This window comes from Oncorhynchus keta, chromosome 28 (genome assembly GCF_023373465.1).
Source record: "Oncorhynchus keta strain PuntledgeMale-10-30-2019 chromosome 28, Oket_V2, whole genome shotgun sequence".
In the NCBI taxonomy this organism is placed as follows: Eukaryota; Metazoa; Chordata; class Actinopteri; order Salmoniformes; family Salmonidae; genus Oncorhynchus; species Oncorhynchus keta.
This window is the reverse complement of record NC_068448.1, coordinates 69,858,992-69,880,899: the sequence shown is the minus strand read 5'-3', so window position 1 is coordinate 69,880,899 and position 21,908 is coordinate 69,858,992. Positions and strand designations below refer to the sequence as shown.

General features: G+C 46.2%; 1 protein-coding gene across 1 annotated transcript in view; it reads right to left on the bottom strand.

Moving 5' to 3' along the window:
* Window positions 1-21,908, bottom strand: part of kmt2ca (lysine (K)-specific methyltransferase 2Ca) — a 297,312-nt gene that overhangs the window by 79,427 nt on the left and 195,977 nt on the right. The window contains exon 12 of the mRNA XM_052484247.1: window positions 15-631. Within this exon, the coding sequence (XP_052340207.1) occupies window positions 15-631 (617 nt within the window). The remainder of the gene's footprint in view (window positions 1-14; window positions 632-21,908) is intronic.

Here is a 21,908-nt window from a genome sequence, read left to right as displayed (position 1 = left end):
GAGGGCTAGGGCACGCCCTTGCTCCAGCCGAGGGCTAGGGCACGCCCCTTGCTCCAGCCGAGGGCTAGGGCACGCCCCTTGCTCCAGCCGAGGGCTAGGGCACGCCCCTTGCTCCAGCCGAGGGCTAGGGCACGCCCCTTGCTCCAGCCGAGGGCTAGGGCACGCCCCTTGCTCCAGCCGAGGGCTAGGGCACGCCCCTTGCTCCAGCCGAGGGCTAGGGCACGCCCCTTGCTCCAGCCGAGGGCTAGGGCACGCCCCTTGCTCCAGCCGAGGGCTAGGGCACGCCCCTTGCTCCAGCCGAGGGCTAGGGCACGCCCCTTGCTCCAGCCGAGGGCTAGGGCACGCCCTTGCTCCAGCCGAGGGCTAGGGCACGCCCCTTGCTCCAGCCGAGGGCTAGGGCACGCCCCTTGCTCCAGCCGAGGGCTAGGGCACGCCCTTTGCTCCAGCCGAGGGCTAGGGCACGCCCCTTGCTCCAGCCGAGGGCTAGGGCACGCCCCTTGCTCCAGCCGAGGGCTAGGGCACGCCCCTTGCTCCAGCCGAGGGCTAGGGCACGCCCCTTGCTCCAGCCGAGGGCTAGGGCACGCCCCTTCCAAAAGCGGCACCACCATCTCCACCACAGCCATGAAAACATCTGGAAGACAGGAAATAAAAGCAAAGTCATGCCTTAATTGACAGCTGTTTGTAACAAAAAAATTATAGGCTTCCAACCAATTCTCACAACAACAAAAAAAGAATAACAATAAAACATTTGGCCATGATGCAGTAGAGTAATCAAGAGGATATGGATACATGTGAGCTCAGTTTGGTCCCGTAGGACACCTGGCCCTGTGACAAAGGTATATGAGACAAATGCTATTTATTTCCAAAATGGTTTGGCCACCGTCAAAGGAATTTCTCATTAGAAAAAGTTCCCAGTTTTGAATGCAGAACAATGGGGAACTGAGGCCCCGCTCAACTCCTGTGGTTCTCTAGTGAGTCACACACTGACACCATCCAAGCAGAACAATTCACAGCCCTTCCAATTAGGCTCTAATTCAGAGTTAATTAGGGAACATCTTCCTCCCAGGTATTCTCACTTCAACTCACCACCACATTCCAAAGCCAAAACCCAGCTGCTTTAATAACTCAACACCTAGTGTTCTCTCTATAAACAGTGTCTACGACTGGACAATTCCATGCCCTGAGGTGTTTCTATAGTGGATGGAGAGGATGTGAATACTGGAACGTAAGCCAATACCACTGCTATTGAGTGATTCCTCAAGAAACCAGGGCAAAAAAAAAAAAAGATTTCAGATTTTCACTAAATTTAATCCATAGAATGGTCCTTTGGATGAAGGATTGTTGGCATATATTTGTATCTAAAAGCATAATTGATAAATAATTTAAGTTGAAAAATGTCACATTTTGGCCTTACCCAGGCCTCCTTTATGGCTGCAATTTATAACTTTTTGGGCGATCCAACAAAATTCACATAGAAATGTGAGTTATAGATCTGTCACTCATTAAATGCAAGTCTAAGAAGCGGAAGACATGTTCTATGTGTGCTATTTGTAAGCTTCCCATTTTAAAAAGTAGTTCTTGTCTTTTACCTTTGGTTTTGTACACAAACTTCAAACAGCTGAAAATACATTCCACAGTAGTTTATATGGTACAATGATTATCTACACTATACTTACTTGTATGTTTTGTCACAATCTGAAATTATGTGAACTATTAGAATTTTAGCAACCAGAAAATGGCAGAGCGATTTCTGCAAAGTACATCTTTAAGACTCCATAATGTTTAATCTGTAAGTGCGACAAAGAAAGCAGTGGTGTCATATGAAGCTTTATCGCTTGCTCTGTAATACCAGAAGTATTTTAATTTCAATGGAAAAAAATACATTAACATATGAATATTGAAATATATAAACATGAATATTGAAAGTATACAGTACCAGTCAAAAGTTTGGACACACATACTTGTTCAAGGGTTTTTCTTTATTTGTACTATTTGCTACATTGTAGAATAAACAGTGAAGCCATCAAAACAATGCAATAACACATATCATGTAGTAAACAAAGAAGTGATAAACAAATCTAAATATATTTTATATTTGAGATTCTTCAAAGTAGCCACCCTTTGCCTTGATGACAGCTTTGCACACTCTCAACCAACTTCATGAGGTCGTCACCTGGAGTGCATTTCAATTAACAGGTGTGCCTTGTTAAAAGTTTAAATGTCTTTCCTTTTTAATGCATTTGAGCCAATCAGTTGGGTTGTGACACGGTAGGGGTGGTATACAGAAGATGGTATTTTACCAAATAGGGATTAATCCATATTATGACAAAAACAGCTCAAATAAGCAAAAAGAAAGAGTCCATCACAACTTTTAAGACATGAAGGTCAGTCAATGCTGTCATGACGCTGGCCTGGGGGTAGGTTTATGACAGTCATAAATACCTCTCTCCCCTTGTTCCTCTCTCTGCCCTACTGATGTGACTATTGAAAATTCCTTGGTTAACATAGACATTCTGGGAATATCAGAAGTTGGTGGGAAATTAACTATATTTTGGTAATCCAACCAGTTGAACATATGCGTTGGTACTTAATGAATATGATGTCAGTTCGGTTGTCATCTGAGACATTCTCATCAATGATAGGATGACAAAAACTGTACAGTGGAAAGTCTACACATTACAGTTATCACATTCACATGGAATTGTTGTGCAATTTAAACGTTTGTGAGTTTAGCTTCTAAAATGTGAGAATTGGGTTTTCATGAGTGAATTAGGCCTGACTCAGTGGCCCGCCCGCGTGAAGAGATATTGGTTATAAACTATGAAACACGCCCTCCTCTCCCTTCCTATATAAAGCCTTGACGACAATATAACTTTCTGTTCCGGGTACATTTGGATGATGGTCCGATGTCAGAAGGGTTCATATAATAACTACAGAATGAAGCCAACCTAGGCGTGAGCTTTGGTTGCGAATGGTATGAACTTTGAACTCTTATTCGCAACAGAAGTGATACCTCCTAGCCGTTGAGTTAGCAGCGGCCTCTGTAAACGTGGGCTAGGAGAGGACAGACAGAGTATTCCATCTACCACACAACGACGACACTACAATGTTTCCCGTTCACCACCAGAGACACTCTTCAAAGGACAAAGGACTTGTTGGGCAACACGGCCTTCCATCTACCACCAACCTATTGAAGCGCAGCTCAGAGTAAACATTTATTACATTTTCCTTTTCCAAATGGGCGGTAATTTAGAATGCATAAGATTCTGTATTTACGATAGAGTAGCTGCCTACGGCCCGATAGAGACATCGCTTCTCCCTTTGTTCTTCAGTCTTCCCGCTCTTTCACTCAAACCCAGCCCCCTTTTCTTTGCGTAAGCAGCTGTCATATCTGTTCCGTCCGCTAGGGACGTTTTCCTTTATTACAATTTGTAATCAAGGTATGATTCATTCTTGTATATGTAATTCTGTGATTAGTTAGGTATTTAGTGAATAAATAATTAAACCTAATTTTGTGTTGCTAATTCAACTTGTTAGCCAGGGTTGGTGAAGATAACCAAGACTAACATTGTTCGATGATCCGAAAACTGTCTGAACATAAACATTATTGGAGCCCCCATGCGAGGAATCTAAAATAGGATGATGCTTTCATTTTGATTCAGCCTATATAAAATTTAAAAGCACATTATGGGAGTTGGAGACCCTAACCCAGAAATGATTGGTGGTGTGTGTGCTGAAGATTCCCCGCCTCCGTGTTGTGTTCTGACGTGGTCAGTGGGTAGCGTAAGCGAATACATTTCTGTATGAGGGCTGATAAAAGCTAATTATAGAAATCTGAGAAAGAGCGTTTGGCCAAACGCAGGGCTATTTCTGCCTCGCGCGTTTCAGACACGTATAGGCTCGGTCATTATTCATTTCTCGAGCGAGGACAAAGTGCTAGCCGATTGAAATTCAGGAGATATTAGCTTGACCAGCGATAATTATCTCTGTCTCTCTCGTGCTTCCTCCACCTTGCGGAATGGAAGTCCCGCCCCGGGAACCTCCGTTTGATTTCAGTGTGTGCCAGTACTTTCCTTCAAGAATTATTCAGGACACACACAAGTCATTACTTATGATATCCAGACAGATATCAATGTCTTGTTCAATTGAACTAATAATAAGTGAAATTGCCAGATTTACATTCTCAAATGGATCTTTTAAATAATATCCCATTTGTTGACTTTTTAAATAAGACATTGTAAACTTTTTCCAAACTAACCTAGATGAAGTAACTTCTCAGGTTAATTAAAGTTTGATACCCAGATAGCCTACCAAGGTAGGATTAATCACTGGCATTAATTAATTAAATTTACTTTTGCAAATTCATTCACGTCCATCTTCCACATTACTGGTATGGTACTGATGGTTCATCAACATCTATGAATAGATTAAACTTCTCTTTGGAGCTTCCAATGAATTCCAAACCCAAACTTTGAAGAAGAAAAAAATAGGAAAATGTTTCCTCTAAATTTTTCTAATAATGTGCAATCTATCAAAGGAGGTGGTCACCACTCCTCCGCTAATTAGTGATCCTCCACCCATAAAAGGATTGATCTCTGACCTCAGCAGCGATACCAACCCTAATTATACCATTAGCGAAACGCTCTCCGAAATCAACTATCAAACACAGGCTTTGTGACGGTTCTCTCCACTTTAGCACTGATGTATCGCCATCAAAGGTTGGCATCGGTCCAATACCACAGTGCACAATTGAAGCACGTGCAAGACATGGCTAACATGAGGGCACAGGTGAAGAGAACTGAGCAACTATTGACAAAAGCAGGAAATGAAAACATTCTGCTAGTTGCGCAACTGTGTTTGAAATCTGAACAATTAAAAGTAATTGCAAATGCTCATGAAGATGAACGAGCACAAACACCAGCAAAATCGTCGTCTGCAGGAACTCGATTTAGCCAAAACTAAATACGATGTAGTCCACTCTAAACTAGATAAATCTGTTGAGTTATCTACAAATAGGAGCGCGCAATTTGATAACATGCAGGCAGTTTTGTTGAACGTTACTCAAGGTAATAATGTTTTACTCCAAATTCTGCAAACCAAAGACGATCAGTTGATGAACACAATGACTAACTCATTGAAGTCGCTGACCAAATGAAGGTTGAGAGAACTCGGGTGATGAACATGAAAATATTGATTTCCAAGCAAGCGGAAGAAATCTCATTACTGAATCTCTCGCTCCATACACAATACCTCTATCTGCAAACCATGACAGTTAAGTTTGAGACCGAAAGGAGCAGGGGTGAAACTCACGTGTCCAAAATCAGTACTCTAAGCGCTCAAGTGGACTCTGCAATGCAGCAGAATACCACCCTTTGGTACCATCTGGAGGAGGAAGTCCAGAATGATCACGTTCTACAGCATGACTATCCATCCAAGCAACCGGAGTCCAGAACTCAAAGGAGTGAAGACAATAGGTTTCAGACATTGCCTCCATCATGTGTTCCTCAGTTTTCTCCTCTTGGATGGATATTTGGCACTGAGTAATATGGCGCATCTTAGCCAACAAAGCCCAAAGCTTGGCTTCTCCTCTTGGCCTTTCGGCCCCACTTTCCCCACAGGATGAAGCCAATCCTCTCCACCCGCTTGACGCAGAATACCTTGACAAACTCGTCAAGAATTTCCCCACCTTTGGTCAGCCAAACGATACTAAGATGTTCCTAGCTGACAGAGGACGAGTTGGATGGCTACCCAAACGCTACGGGTTCTGACAGGGTTTACCTGTTGAAGCGAACTTTGAATAGACACGTGACAAGGTTCATTCGCCTACAACAGCAACACATGCTAAATGACTACGCTAAACTTGCCACAGCTTTGAAATTAGAATTCAGTGGAATTCAACTCCCAAACGCAATAGCTCACTGGCTAACACGGTCAAACAAGCTCAATATCATAGGCTTCGTTCAGCTTACTTACTGAAACAGGAATGGAAGACGTGTTACCATTTTAACAAATGTTTCTGTCGAACATGTATCCCACCTTCATTACCTACTTAGGCCCTGCAGCCCACGTTGACTTGCCTATCTTACAACTCGGAGAGCTTGCAAGCACAGCTTTTGAGGCATCAAAAGTTCACATCGCTAAAAACCCTGACCACTCGGTTTTGAAGTTTGACCAGGAGCACTCACTCCAGTCAGAGGGTGCATTATCAGGTATTGGAGCGTTGAGAGTTGACGCACAACAACGGTTTCTACCACGAAACCACGAATCCAATAACCACCGCGGTCTAAATAACTGTAAAGTACGTCGCCATCAAAACAACTACTGCTACAATCTACCTGTTTGCTACGTTACTGCACCCAACCCACAAAAAGTGTCAGAGCACAAGGGTAACAAAGGGTTGAAGGAAGATCAAAACGTAGACCAATGTTCTCCTGAAGTTCCACTACATGAAGAACTAAAGCGAGAAACATTTGAGAAAAAAGACTGGTGACATCCAGTGGAAGTGATAGGAACTGAAAAATGGTTCCTATCAAATATCCCTTGGCAAAGACATCTGAGGGAGCAGTCAGAGGGAAAAAACAACAACAACATCTGAACAGTTAGTCCTCTGGGTTTTGCCTGCTACATAAGTTCTGTTATACTCACAGACATGATTCAAACAGTTTTGTTTTCTATCCACATCTACTAATAATATGCATATCTTATATTCCTGGCATGAGTAGCAGGAAGTTGAAATTGGGCACGCTATTTATCCAAAAGTGAAAATGCTGCCCCCTATACCTTAAAAGGTTAAAAGTGGAATGATGCGACACTACACTTTGAGGGGTCACTCAGACTACCTCGCCTCTCACATGCTGACACTACACTTCAAGGATGTATCGCTCGTCCACCCTGTGTATGTTACCAGCCTCGAAACTGTACCAGTGCTACTTGGAGCAGACTTGATGGATCGGTTACTCCCATTGATAGATTGGAAAACCAACCAGGCATGGTCACAGGCCACAGTGCCTTCTCCACTGACCACACGTTCCCCCTCTAATGCTAGCTGCAACGCAGTCATTCACGAGGGGTATCTGTCGAAAGCACCCCTTGGGAAAAGGACAATTAGAAACCACTTGGTGCAGAATCCGATCCAAGGAGATATTACGATATCTCAACCCATTCCAGCAGTCAATCTGATTGACTATTCTTTTCATGATTTCGAGCCATCTGTCTCTGTGAATGAGCAACTTCCCTCCTCCTTGCAGTCGTGCAATACGGTAGTTGAGATGAACTCCTCTTGCCCTTCGGACACTTCCGCAAACACTGCGTCTGTCTCAGCAAGAAAAACATTGATGCGCAGAGTATACTCTGCTTCCGATGATACACCTTCCGCTTTGTGGGGGACTGTCACCCCTTACAATGACACTAATGGCGTCAGTCCAGCAACTTACCCGATGACTCCCACTGGTGAAACACTTTTTATCCTCGTCTCAGTTTGCAGGTACTGAAGAGGTTGCCACACGCGGACGCGTGGTGACTGAGACCGACAGCCACTGAGGGTGTTGAAGCACAAACACCAGGAGATTTGGTTGAAAGGTTACAGCCATTCTCATAATAACGCGGCCACTGACTACTCGTACATAGGGTCTGAACTTTTCATTTGCGCCTCAGATACCAACACCACATGCTGGTGTGTGTGGGGGGTCCCCGAGACACAAAGGGGGATAGTAGCCCAGACCCATGATGAGCCTCATCGAGGCCGGTGGGGGGGTCGAGACTACGGACAACACCGTACGAGGCCGCCAGAGCATAAGTCAAATCTAGTTGTAAACTCCCCTATGAGAACAGTGAGGAGCAGACAGGCCCCTAGACGGGGATTATCTTAGAACACATCTAGGATAGTACTGAGGAGTACCACACTGGTTGTAAAGGAAGTCCAGTGGACTTGTCCACCTCCAAAATAAATGCCAACAATAATCATTCCTTGCCATGTGTAGTAGTCACTACAAGACAACTAGTAAAATGCTCTAATCATGTATTCCTGTAGGATAACATTTCAGAATAAATCAGTAGCACAACTGGTCCCCTTGAGTACCAGTACCACAGTCAGTCCAGTAACACTCAGTAAGATGATTAGTAACCTCAGAAGTTAAATTGCTATTGAAAATAGGACATAGGAGTCACTCAGAGTGCAACACGGGGAAAGGAATCTTCATTGCACTCTTCCAATGGTTAACACACACCACTAATAAATAGAACCCTCCGTTCAGGAGAAAAGTTACTAGAAGTTATGAACCATGATCACACCGCGTATGACTGGTCCAATACTTAAAGAGTACTTCTGTCATGAGGTTAGCTCCATAGTGGATAACATAGCTACCGCCACTACAATAGTGGAAGACAGTGACTGGTAGTAAAACCACTTCAGACTCCCTCGACACCAATTCTGACTGACCTCCAGGCATTGACCTGAAAATTACCTGACTACGTCAGACTCATTCTGAACAAGTTGTAATGTGCCAGGATACTTGGTTTCCTTCCCTTGACATCTGCGCTTGCGTAAGCATAAACGCACATGCGCAACGGAACATCCAATTAGGATTTATGCTAGGATCACTTAAGGGTCCGAGCAAAATAACAGCCTTAGTAAAGTTTGGGCCAAGAAACACAAGCAACGGACATTAAACCGGTGGAAATCTGTCCTTTGGCCTTATGAGTCCAAATTTGCGATTTTTGGTTCCAACTGCCGTATCTTTGTGAGACGCAGAGGAGGTGAACGGATGACCTCTGCATGTGTGGGTCCCAACTTGAAGCATGAAGGAGGTGGTGTGATGGTGCCGGGGTGCTTTGCTGGTGACACTGTCTGCGATTTATTTAGAATTCAAGGCACACTTAACCAGCATGGCTACCACAGCATTCTGCAGCGATACACCATCCCATCTGGTTGCGCTTAGTGGGACAATCATTTGTTTTTCAACAGGACAATGACCCAACACACCTCCAGGCTGTGTAAGGGCTATTTGACCAATAAGGAGAGTGATGGTGGTGCATCAGATGACCTGGAATACACAATCACCAGACCTCAACCTAATTGAGATGGTTTGGGATGAGTTGGACCGCAGAGCGAAGGTAAAGCTGCTAACAAGTGCTCAGCAACTGTGGGATCTCCTTCAAGACTGTTGGAAAAGCATTCCGGGTGAAGCTGGTTGAGAGAATGCCAAGAGTGTGCAAAGCTGTCAAGGCAAAGTGTGGCTACTTTAAAGAATCTCAAATATAATAAATATATTTTGATTTGTTTAACACTTTTTTTGGTTACTACATGATTCCATGTGTTATTTCATAGTTTTGATGTTTTCACCATAATTCTACAATGTGGAAAATAGTACTTGCCTTGTGTTTCACTATATTTTGGAACACAATATACTCTACAGCACATATGTCAGAGTCAAGGCCCGCGGGCCACATCCGGCCCGCGAGAAGGTTTTTTACGGCCCCTGGGATGATCTTGATTTATTATTAGAACCGGCCCGCAGACCGCAGCAAGCCGGCAGCCCGCAGATCTTTTACACGCACCAATACTACATTTCCCACAATGCAACGGTGACGCACCGAGCAGTAGGCGACATTATGAAACGAAACACGCGGACAAAAACAAGAATATGGACATGGAACAAAGGCTACAAAAGGCAGAGGAATTAAAACGAGGCCTCAAATCTCGACAGGCTCTGTTCAAAAAAGCCAAATCACAAGGCCAGGCTGCTGTCAAGGCCAGTTTTATTTTGGCAGAAGAGATCGCTAAATCAGCCCGGCCATTTACGGAGGGGATTTCATCAAAAACTGCATGATTAAAGTTTGTGACGAAGTTTGCCCAGAAAAAAGGCAACTCTTTTTAAATGTGAGTCTGAGCAGAAACACCATTGCCGAGAGAGTAGACCAGTTGTCCATCAATCTAAAAGAGCAGCTTGTGAAAAAGGGAAAAGATTTCATTGCATATTCCTTGGCTGTGGATGAGAGCACCGACATTTCTGACATTGCCCAGTTGTCAATTTTCATCCGCGGAGTGGACTCCAGCCTAAGCGTGACAGAGGAGTTTTTGGCTTTACGTCCTATGCATGGCACAACTACGGGGCATGATTTGTATGAAGAGGTGTCAAGATGTGTAAATGAGATGGAGCTGCCTTGGGAAAAACTTGTGGGTTTGACAACCGACGGAGCACCTGCGATGTGTGGACACAGGAGCGGACTGGTGGCGAAGATACGGGAAAAGATGCAAGAGGAAAACGCGACAGGTGAGCTGACAGCTTATCATTGTATCATACACCAGGAAGCGTTGTGCGGTAAAGCCTTGAAAATGGAGCATGTAATGAGCATCATCACGCGCACAGTTAACTTTATCAGAGCCAAAGGTTTGAATCACCGCCAGTTCAAGGCATTTCTGACGGAGTTAGAAACGGAGCATGGTGATTTGCCTTATCACACAGAGGTGCGATGGCTAAGCCAGGGAAAGGTGCTTCAAAGATGTTTCGAGCTTCGTGAGGAGATTTGTCTGTTCTTGGACAGCAAAGGGAAAGACACAACACAACTCCGAGACGAAATGTTTCTGTGTGAAATGGCTTTTCTGTGTGACATTACGAGTCATCTGAATGCAATGAACTTGCAGCTGCAGGGTCGGGATCGTGTCATCTCTGATATGTACAGTACAGTGAAGGCATTTAAAACCAAACTGACTCTGTGGGAGACGCAGATGCGGAAAGAAAATTTGAGCCACTTTCCCAGCTGCCAGACCATGAAAGAGAAGCTCTCTACCAGTGCGTTCCCGAGCGCACAGTTGGCTGATAAAATAGGTATGCTTGCCGCTGACTTTCGACGCCGATTTGCTGACTTTGAAGCACAAAAAGCAGGTTGGAACTGCTCGGTAACCCATTTGCTGTTGACGTGGAAAGCTCACCACCAAACCTCCAAATGGAGTTGATTGACCTCCAATGCAATGATGCACTGAGGGCAAAATATGCGGCAGTGGGTGCTGCGGAGTTCGCCCGTTTCCTCCCCGACACAATGCCCCAGCTGCGCATCCAGGCTGCTCAAACGTTGTCTATGTTTGGCAGCACATACCTGTGTGAACAACTGTTTTCTTTGATGAACTTGAACAAAACATCACACAGAAGTCGACTTACTGCTGAACACCTCCACTCAATTCTGAGGATTTCCTCAGCTCAGAGCCTTACCCCGAACATTGATGAACTTGTGGAAAAGATGGGACACCACCAAGTATCACCCTCAACCTCAAACAAGTGAACATTACTGTGCAATCACATATTTAGAGTTTTTACTCAGTTCAAGTTTAAAAGTTAAAGTTTAATATTTGTTTTCACTGCATGTTACTTCTCCTTAAACAAAGTGTTGTTTTTGATTAATAGATTTTTGCACTTTATTTTATTGTATTTCAATCCAATTATATTTTAAAAATATTTCAGTTGAGTGGATGATAGAAAATTGCTATTATTGTTTTTTTCTTTGAAGTAAATTTAGCCCACTTTTGCTAAAATAGAAAATATAGGCTACTGATGGTGCCTTGAATACCGGTTTCTTTCATTTAATGTTCATGTTATGGGGATTTTTATATAAAGGAAATTTGTCTTTTGTGTCTGTTGAAAATTAAAGATTACTGACAGAGCCATAAGAAAATATTGCTTTATTTATCTGATCATATTGGAATATATTTGTTAGGTTTTCAGTAGGTTCAATTAGGTTCACTAGACTATATGCGTCATTTAAAAATTTTTCAATGAACATTCGAACAGTCCGGCCCTCGGCTTGTAGCTAAATTTTTTATTTGGCCCTCCGTCCATTTGACTTTGACACCCCTGCTCTACAGGTTCCAAAGTGGGACTTCTGCTAGTTTTAAAGTCATGGCCCATTTTATACAGAGAAATTGGTATAGTAGGCAATGTAACCAATCAGATCCCTCGTTCTACATCCTGCAAATCACCAGCATAGGGGGACCATTTTGAATCCATTTTCACATGCTTACAAATGCTTACAAATTGCATCATAACACTAAAAGTAGCAGAGATCCCACTTCGGAACTTTGATATGCCTTCTTATCATATAACAAAACAAATGGTAAAGCTTCATATGACACCAATGTTTGCTTTGTAGCACTTACAGATGAAACATTATGGAGTCTTAAAGTGGAACTGTCAGCGCTTTAGCAACATGAACTCTGATTCAAATCGGTTCATATACAACCCCAGGAAGAATATGATGCCTTTTTATTTCATTTTCTGACAAGCGAGCACAGACATGGAAGCTTTCAAGTTTTCATACTTTCATAGAATGTTTGGGAATGACAGTAAGGTTATGTGAACATTCTATAGCAATATAGAGTTGGAAAGCGGCCGTGCGTTAGGACAATTAATAAATACTGCAGCAAATAGAATCTCATAAAAACGTGTCAGTCTTGTCCAGGCCCAGATTCTACACAGTCACAGGTGTGCCATAGTCAATCAGATCTACAGTAAGCTTATATGAAAATAAGCCATTTGCCACACAGGCCTGCCTGCATTCACTTTGAACTGGACATTGGTTTACAGACAGGAGCAAATGAGTGACATTAGCCATAAAATACACCTGAATGGATTTCTGCAAATATGTAAATGGAACAGGAGTCTTCTTACATTTTGGGAACTTTACAGTCATATTGATTAAACAACCATGAACAGGTAGACTCTCTCTCTCCCTTGCCTTTGCACATCAACAAGATCAACAACTGTTTGCCAGAGCGAGATGAGCTCAAATCTAATGAGGTAACCGTAGACAAACCCTCTTAAACGTTTTCAGCTTGTTGGCCGTCAAAATTGTGCTGATAAACGATACGGAATTAGTAGTCTGCTCGTCCCACGTTTTGACATCAAAATGAGAACTTTCCGGCCTGGCTGCCCATTTGATAGATGCCAAATACATTTGATTGACAACTAAAAGATATGCGAACTGTGGATAACAGTTGATCAAATTCAGCATAGCTAGCTATAGCAAAGTGATTGACCTTTCTTGCTTGCTAACCAAATGACACATGCACCTCTAGCTGTAGCCACCGAAAAACGATATGTGGAGAAAAAGTCGGCCACTCACCCAATGACGTCCTCTTAGCAGTGAGCGAGCTAACATTAAGCTCCATGATTTTTGTTGCTAAATAAATACATAGCTACATAAGTAGATAGTATATTAGCCACGTTATGACTGACTTGTGATCATTGCCCTCGCTAGTTTGATTGTATTGACATTCCCAGCCTTAGCTTGTCCGTTTTTGTCTAATATTGAGTAATTGAAAACTTGCATCCCGAATGGCTGGAGGCAGCAAACAAGGTCCCAGGCCAGTTGTGATTTACAACACTGGTAGCAATATTTGTTGGACTACCAAGAAATATATTGGTGAATTAATCATGCACTGAACTGCATCCCTCTATTCTGCCAAAAATGCCTTACTCTACGTCATGACATTTTGAGTCAAATATAACCTATTTTTAACATTGCTTAGAAAGTTGATTTTGTAGCATAAGCTGGGAATTTGATATCTTTTACAGATATGTTTTATATATAGAGATTATTTTTATTGCACCTTTATTTAACCAGGTAGGCTGGTTGAGAACACCTTTATTTAACCAGGTAGGCTGGTTGAGAACACCTTTATTTAACCAGGTAGGCTGGTTGAGAACACCTTTATTTGACCAGGTAGGCTGGTTGAGAACACCTTTATTTAACCAGGTAGGCTAGTTGAGAACAGCTTTATTTAACCAGGTAGGCTGGTTGAGAACACCTTTATTTAACCAGGTAGGCTGGTTGAGAACACCTTTATTTAACCAGGTAGGCTGGTTGAGAACACCTTTATTTAACCAGGTAGGCTGGTTGAGAACACCTTTATTTAACCAGGTAGGCTGGTTGAGAACACCTTTATTTAACCAGGTAGGCTGGTTGAGAACACCTTTATTTAACCATACAGGGCTCATATGTGAAACTATTCTAACTGAACATTGTCTTTCACAGTGACACTGACTCCGAATGGGAGCCTCCAGTGCCAAGGTGTCCATCCCCCACTGAAGCTGGTTCATCCAGCTCCTGCCAGAAGTGGTGTTCATCTGCCCAAATGTATTTCTACAGGCATGGATGTGACTCAGGGCCAAAAAGGCAGGGCATGGAGGCGTCGCTGTGTTCTTTTCAAAATGAAGTCCCCCATTACCTGCACCACATGCTTGGTGACCCTCTGCTTTAAAGCAGAAAGAGACTGCTATGGCACCTGGCATGAGCAGCACAATATTGTGTAGAGGACTGAGGGTCTTCAAAATATTGAAAGTGTTATTTTATAAATGTATATATATATTTTTTCATGTTTTTTCTCCATTTTTGTGTGTGTGTGTGTTAGAATACCATTTTGGTATTTTGTATATAGTTATTCCATTTAAAATGTATACCTTCACCAATTTGGCCACTTGGGTACATTTGGGCTAATTGTGTGGGACACCTAGGTGACTCCATGATAAATGTCATCTGAATGTCCCATCTGAATGTTTGTTTTGTCTTGTTCATTTTAAAGATGATACAACAATAAAAATGAAAAGAATGTATGGTTTTTTCATTGTATTATCTAAACCAGATCTATTGTGTTATATTCTCCTACATTCAATTCACATTTACACAAACTTCAGAGTGTTTTCTTTCAAATGAAATCAAGAATATGCATATCCTTGGTTCTGAGCCTAAGCTACAGGCAGATAGATTTGGGTATGTCTTCAGGCAGAAATGTAAAAAAGTAGGGGGGTTAAGAGTGTAAGAGGTTAAAGAAGCCCTGGTTGAGTCCAAAATGTCACAAATATTCAAAATTATATGAATTCATTCTCAATTATGCTTTAAAATACAACAATCCTTCCTCCAAAGGACCATTCTATGGATTACATTTAGTGAAAATCCAAAACATCATGGTATTTTTCTGTCCTGGTCTCGTGAGGAATCACTCAATAGCAGTGATATCAGGTTACATTCAAGTATTCACATCCTCTCCATCTACTATAGAAAGACCTCAGGGCATGATAATTGTTTTCCAGTAAGAAAAAGATGTGTGAAATACAGGAATAATAATATGGTAAGCTTCATTTCAAGACTCTTTAGTACTCACTGTATCTAAGCCTATGTTTCAATGCAAAAATAGGCTATTGGGGAGAAGTACCCTTTTCAATTTCTTAAAATATAAACAAACACTACATCCTTGTTCACTTTTCCCTGCAACTACCATTCACATTACCCTGGGAGCTGGTCTGAAAAAGGCCCCCACCCTCCATTTCTGCCTCACGCTCCATGCGTCCCTCTTTTTCTTCTTCCCCTCCTCACATTGGAGGATCAGAACATGCAGTCAAACCCACACAGAAAGGCGTCACCATGACAACCCCTGTTTAGAAGACCCCCGCTCTCATTAGAATGCCGAGGCAATGGTTTCAGGCAGAACATAACAGTCCCAGCAAATCAGGTGAGAGATTAGAGTGCGAGAGAAAGAGTTAACAAACCCACTGTGTTTGGCCTGTAATGAAACTCTTAGCAAACTAAATGGAATGAAATGGATGGGTGTGAGACTACACCAGTGGGAGAGTCAGAGTGTGCAAAGTTCAATGTGTAACTGAGATATAAGGCCTGGGGACCAACCTTGAACTCTAGTACTACAGTACCACATCTCACTGGGAGGTTCACCAAAAATGACTTGAGACAAATGACCCCCCTCTCCTATCGACCAATCAGACGAGTGGGAACTCGTAGCGTTAGCGATCACAGTTTGGTGACCGCCCAGAAGAAATCAGGGGACCCCCGTTGATGACATCAATGGTTGGGAATGTACTCAGTATGATCAGGGATCCGTTAAGGGCATAGTGAACACACAGGGAAGACAAGCTGAGCCTCTTGATTAGACTTACATGGGAAAGTCATTGGGAACAAAGCACACCTGCTAAATACTGACATGCCAATATGATGGATTTATAGAGCCTCAATTATCCATCCAATCAAAATTCTGTCCTTTGGGGGGAGGGGGGTAAATGTATGCATTCAGATGATAATATGCTTATAGTCTGTGTCATTGTAGAGGTGGGAGGAGATGCATCAGAAAAGGAGATATGGAGACAAGAGGAGTGCCTGTTTTAATCCTCTCCAGTGTTAAATACACCAGCGTCTCTCCATCTCGGTCTCTTTGCTGCTGCTGCCGCCGTGGTGAATAGATGCCCACCGTTCACGCTCGACTAGCACAGATGGGAGAGGGGGGGTGACGAGGCCAGAGCATCCCATTGGCTGAGCCCGGGCAGCTATTTTTAACTTGCGGCAGAACCGCCACTGTCTCCTGAGATGTCCCCCCCCCGCACCCCTCCCCCAAGAGAGCTGTACTGCAGCAAGAACATCTCAACACCACCACAGAACAGCCAGACAAGGCTGGATTCCCTTCACACTTCAGTTCTCCACCCATACTCCTATTATGCTGCTGGGCTGTTAGTTTCTCATAGAGAATAATGAAGAGTATGGGTTTGAGTCCCGCTGGGACCTCCCATAGGAAAATGCATGTATGACTTGAACAAGGGTCTGCTAAAAGGCATATATCATTATATTATAGAAAGAGCACCTATATATGATTATCTATAGACTATCTATCTATACTAGACTCTTCACATTGTTTCCTCAATCATATGGTTGACAGTGACACGTTGTGTACTTAAGTACAGTTCACAATCAAGTTTCACCTTTGGTAAGAATTTTCCTTTTAATACTCAAGGCCTCATACAAGACAGTACTTCTGCATTGTATTTCTAGTAGCTACAGACGCGACGACCACTAGAATGATGTAGTAACTGTAATGTAACGGGAGCAGTCTGAACTTGCCTCGGTTGACAAGCAGGCTGTGTCTCAAATAGTGCACTACTTTTGACCATAGTCCCTACGGGCCCTGGTCAAAAGTATTGCCCTACATAGGAAACCGGGTGTAGTTTGGGACGCAGCCTGCAACGAAAGGTTTTTGCTTGAATCAGACCCTTGACATTGAGGCAAGAGATCCCATTGTCTGGAGGGTAAACAAAAAAAACTGTGTTGCTGAAGTTCCAATCACAGAGTGCCACACACACACACAGTGCCCCACCCACACACACAGTGCCCCACCCACACACACACAGTGCCACACACACACACAGTGCCACACACACACAGTGCCACACACACACACACACAGCGCCACACACACACACACACACACACAGCGCCACACACACACAGCGCCACACACACACACAAAGCGCATCGCCACACACACACACACAAAGCGCCACACACACAGCGCCCCACACACACACACAGCGCCACACACACAGCGCCCCACACACCCACACACACACACACACACACACACAGTGCCCCACACACACACAGTGCCACACACACACACAGTGCCCCCCACACACACACACACAGTTCCACACACACACACACACACACACAGTGCCACACACAGTGCCACACACACACACACAGCCACACACACAGTGCCACACACACAGTGCCACTCACACACACACACACACACACACTGCCACACACACACACACACACAGTGCCACACACACACACAGTGCCACACACACACACAGTGCCACACACACAGTGCCAAACACACACAGTGCTACACACACTGCCACACACACACACACAGTGCCACACACACACACACACACACAGTGCCACACACACACACACACACAGTGCCACACACACAGTGCCAAACACACACACACACACACAGTGCCACACAGCGCCACACACGCACAAACACAGTGGCACACAGCGCCACACACGCACACACAGCGCCGCACACAGCGCCACACACGCACACACAGCGCCACACACACACACACTGCCACACAGCGCCACACACACACACAGTGCCACACAGTGCCACACACACACACAGTGCCACACAGTGCCACACACACACACAGTGCCACACAGTGCCACACACACACAGTGACACACACACACACAGTGACACACACACACAGTGCCACACACACACAGTGCCACACACACACAGTGCCACACACACACACAGTGCCACACACACACACACACAGTGCCACACACAGTGCCACACACACACACAGTGCCACACACGCACACAGTGCCACACACACGCACACAGTGCCACACACTGCCACACACGCACACACACAGCGGCACACAGTGCCACACACAGTGCCACACACACACAGTGCCACACACACACAGTGCCACACACACAGTGCCACACACACACACAGTGACACACACACACACACACAGTGCCACACACACACAGTGCCACACACAGTGCCACACACACACACACAGTGCCACACACGCACACAGTGCCACACACACGCACACAGTGCCACACACTGCCACACACGCACACACACAGCGGCACAGAGTGCCACACACAGTGCCACACACACACAGTGCCACACACAGTGCCACACACACACAGTGCCACACACACACAGTGCCACACACACACAGTGCCACACACACACACACACACACACAGTGCCACACACGCACACAGTGCCACACACACGCACACAGTGCCACACACACGCACACAGTGCCACACACACGCACACAGTGCCACACACTGCCACACACGCACACACACAGCGGCACACAGTGCCACACACAGTGCCACACACACACAGTGCCACACACACACAGTGCCACACACACAGTGCCACACACACACACAGTGCCACACACACACACACACACACAGTGCCACACACACACAGTGCCACACACAGTGCCACACACAGTGCCACACACACACACACAGTGCCACACACGCACACAGTGCCACACACACACGCACACAGTGCCACACACTGCCACACACGCACACACACAGCGGCACAGAGTGCCACACACAGTGCCACACACAGTGCCACACACACACAGTGCCACACACACACAGTGCCACACACACACAGTGCCACACACACACACACACACACACACACACACACACACACAGTGCCACACACACACACAGTGCCACACACAGTGCCACACACGCACACAGTGCCACACACGCACACAGTGCCACACACACGCACACAGTGCCACACACACGCACACAGTGCCACACACTGCCACACACGCACACACACAGCGGCACACAGTGCCACACACACACAGTGCCACACACACACAGTGCCACACACACACACACAGTGCCACACACACACACACACACCACACACACACACACACACACACACACACACACACACACACACACACAGTGCCACACACACACACACACAGTGCCACACACACACACACACACACACACACACAGTGCCACACACACACACACTGCCACACACACACACACTGCCACACACACACACACACACACACACACAGTGCCGCGCCACACACACACAGTGCCACACACACACACACAGTGCCACACACAGTGCCACACACAGTGCCACACACAGTGCCACACACACAGTGCCACACACAGTGCCACACACACACACACACACAGTGCCACACACACACACACAGTGCCACACACAGTGCCACACACACACACACAGTGCCACACACACACACACAGTGCCACACACACACACACAGTGCCACACACACACAGTGCCACACACACACAGTGCCACACACACACAGTGCCACACACATACACACACAGTGCCACACACATACACACACAGTGCCACACACATACACACACAGTGCCACACACATACAAAAGCCTCAGCTGCCCTGGCTAGATAGAGACAAGAGCTGTGACGATACCAGTATCGATGGCAGAAATGAAAATACGAAGTACACCAGACTCTTTTGCCCTTTAAAAAATGTGCCATATGTAAAATATTGAGTGCTTGGAAAACAAATAAATGCGACTGGATGACAACCTAATGATGTTTGTTTCCAAGATTAGGGCTGTTTTCCTACAGAAGTAAAATCCGCATCGTAGATTTCTTTCGTAGCCACGACGCTAATGAGTATCGCGATACTGTATCGGACCGGCCCTAATAGAGCGAGACGGGATCGGAGAAAGAGAGAGTGACAGAGGACCAGTAAAAAAAAAAAAAAAAAAGAGCCGACAGGACAGACAGAAAGTGTGAAAAGAAGACTTCGGCTCTGACTGAGCGACACCTCCCCCCTCTCCCCCACCTCCTAGCCATCACGCAGTCCCAGGATTTCAGCCTAGGGAGAGACCTCCCCCCTCTCCCCCACCCCCTAGCCATCACGCAGTCCCAGGATTTCAGCCTAGGGAGAGACCTCCCCCCTCTCCCCCACCTCCTAGCCATCACGCAGTCCCAGGATTTCAGCCTAGGGAGAGACCTCCCCCCTCTCCCCCACTCCTAGCCATCACGCAGTCCCAGGATTTCAGCCTAGGGAGAGACCTCCCCCCTCTCCCCCACCTCCTAGCCATCACGCAGTCCCAGGATTTCAGCCTAGGGAGAGACCTCCCCCCTCTCCCCCACCCCCTAGCCATCACGCAGTCCCAGGATTTCAGCCTAGGGAGAGACCTCCCCCCCTCCCCCCACCTCCTAGCCATCACGCAGTCCCAGGATTTCAGCCTAGGGAGAGACCTCCCCCCTCTCCCCCACCCCCTAGCCATCACGCAGTCCCAGGATTTCAGCCTAGGGAGAGACCTCCCCCCTCTCCCCCACCTCCTAGCCATCACGCAGTCCCAGGATTTCAGCCTAGGGAGAGACCTCCCCCCTCTCCCCCACTCCTAGCCATCACGCAGTCCCAGGATTTCAGCCTAGGGAGAGACCTCCCCCTCTCCCCCACCTCCTAGCCATCACGCAGTCCCAGGATTTCAACCTAGGGAGAGACCTCCCCCCTCTCCCCCACCTCCTAGCCATCACGCAATCCCAGGATTTCAGCCATGGGAGAGACCTCCCCCCTCTCCCCCATCTCCTAGCCATCACGCAGTCCCAGGATTTCAGCCTAGGGAGAGACCTCCCCCTCTCCCCCACCTCCTAGCCATCACGCAGTCCCAGGATTTCAGCCTAGGGAGAGACCTCCCCCCTCTCCCCCACCTCCTAGCCATCACGCAGTCCCAGGATTTCAGCCTAGGGAGAGACCTCCCCCCTCTCCCCCACCTCCTAGCCATCACGCAGTCCCAGGATTTCAGCCTAGGGAGAGACCTCCCCCCTCTCCCCCACCTCCTAGCCATCACGCAGTCCCAGGATTTCAGCCTAGGGAGAGACCTCCCCCCTCTCCCCCACCTCCTAGCCATCACGCAGTCCCAGGATTTCAGCCTAGGGAGAGACCTCCCCCCTCTCCCCCACCTCCTAGCCATCACGCAGTCCCAGGATTTCAGCCTAGGGAGAGACCTCCCCCCTCTCCCCCACCTCCTAGCCATCACGCAGGGAGAGACCTTCCACCTCTTCTCCCTCCGCCGCTCCAAGCAGCACAAACAGAGGGCAGGGGGAAGGGAGAACCAACGAGACAGTATGAGCCAAGGAGAAACAGATCGAGAGTGCGAGGTAAGGCACAAAACGCGAGACAGATCAAGATGGGAATGCACCAAAGGGCTCCAAAGAAAACATTAGCGCTGCCACTGATGATAAATAGTCTGTGTGTAGGTGACTATTAACAGTCTGGTTAACCCACAGTGGGCTGTGGCAGACAGTGGCACCAGCAGGTAAGTGGTTAGCCAGTGGGGTCAAAGACCACCCACACCCCCACTCCAGAGGGGCCCATCCCCGACCTCATTGGCTAAGCACACTCCAGTCCCCACCTCTGACACCCCAGATCGATACACAGCCATGTCTCTCCTGACAGCATGGAGAAAGGGAGTATTCCCCCTCAATGCAAAGCTGCTGCACTGAGTT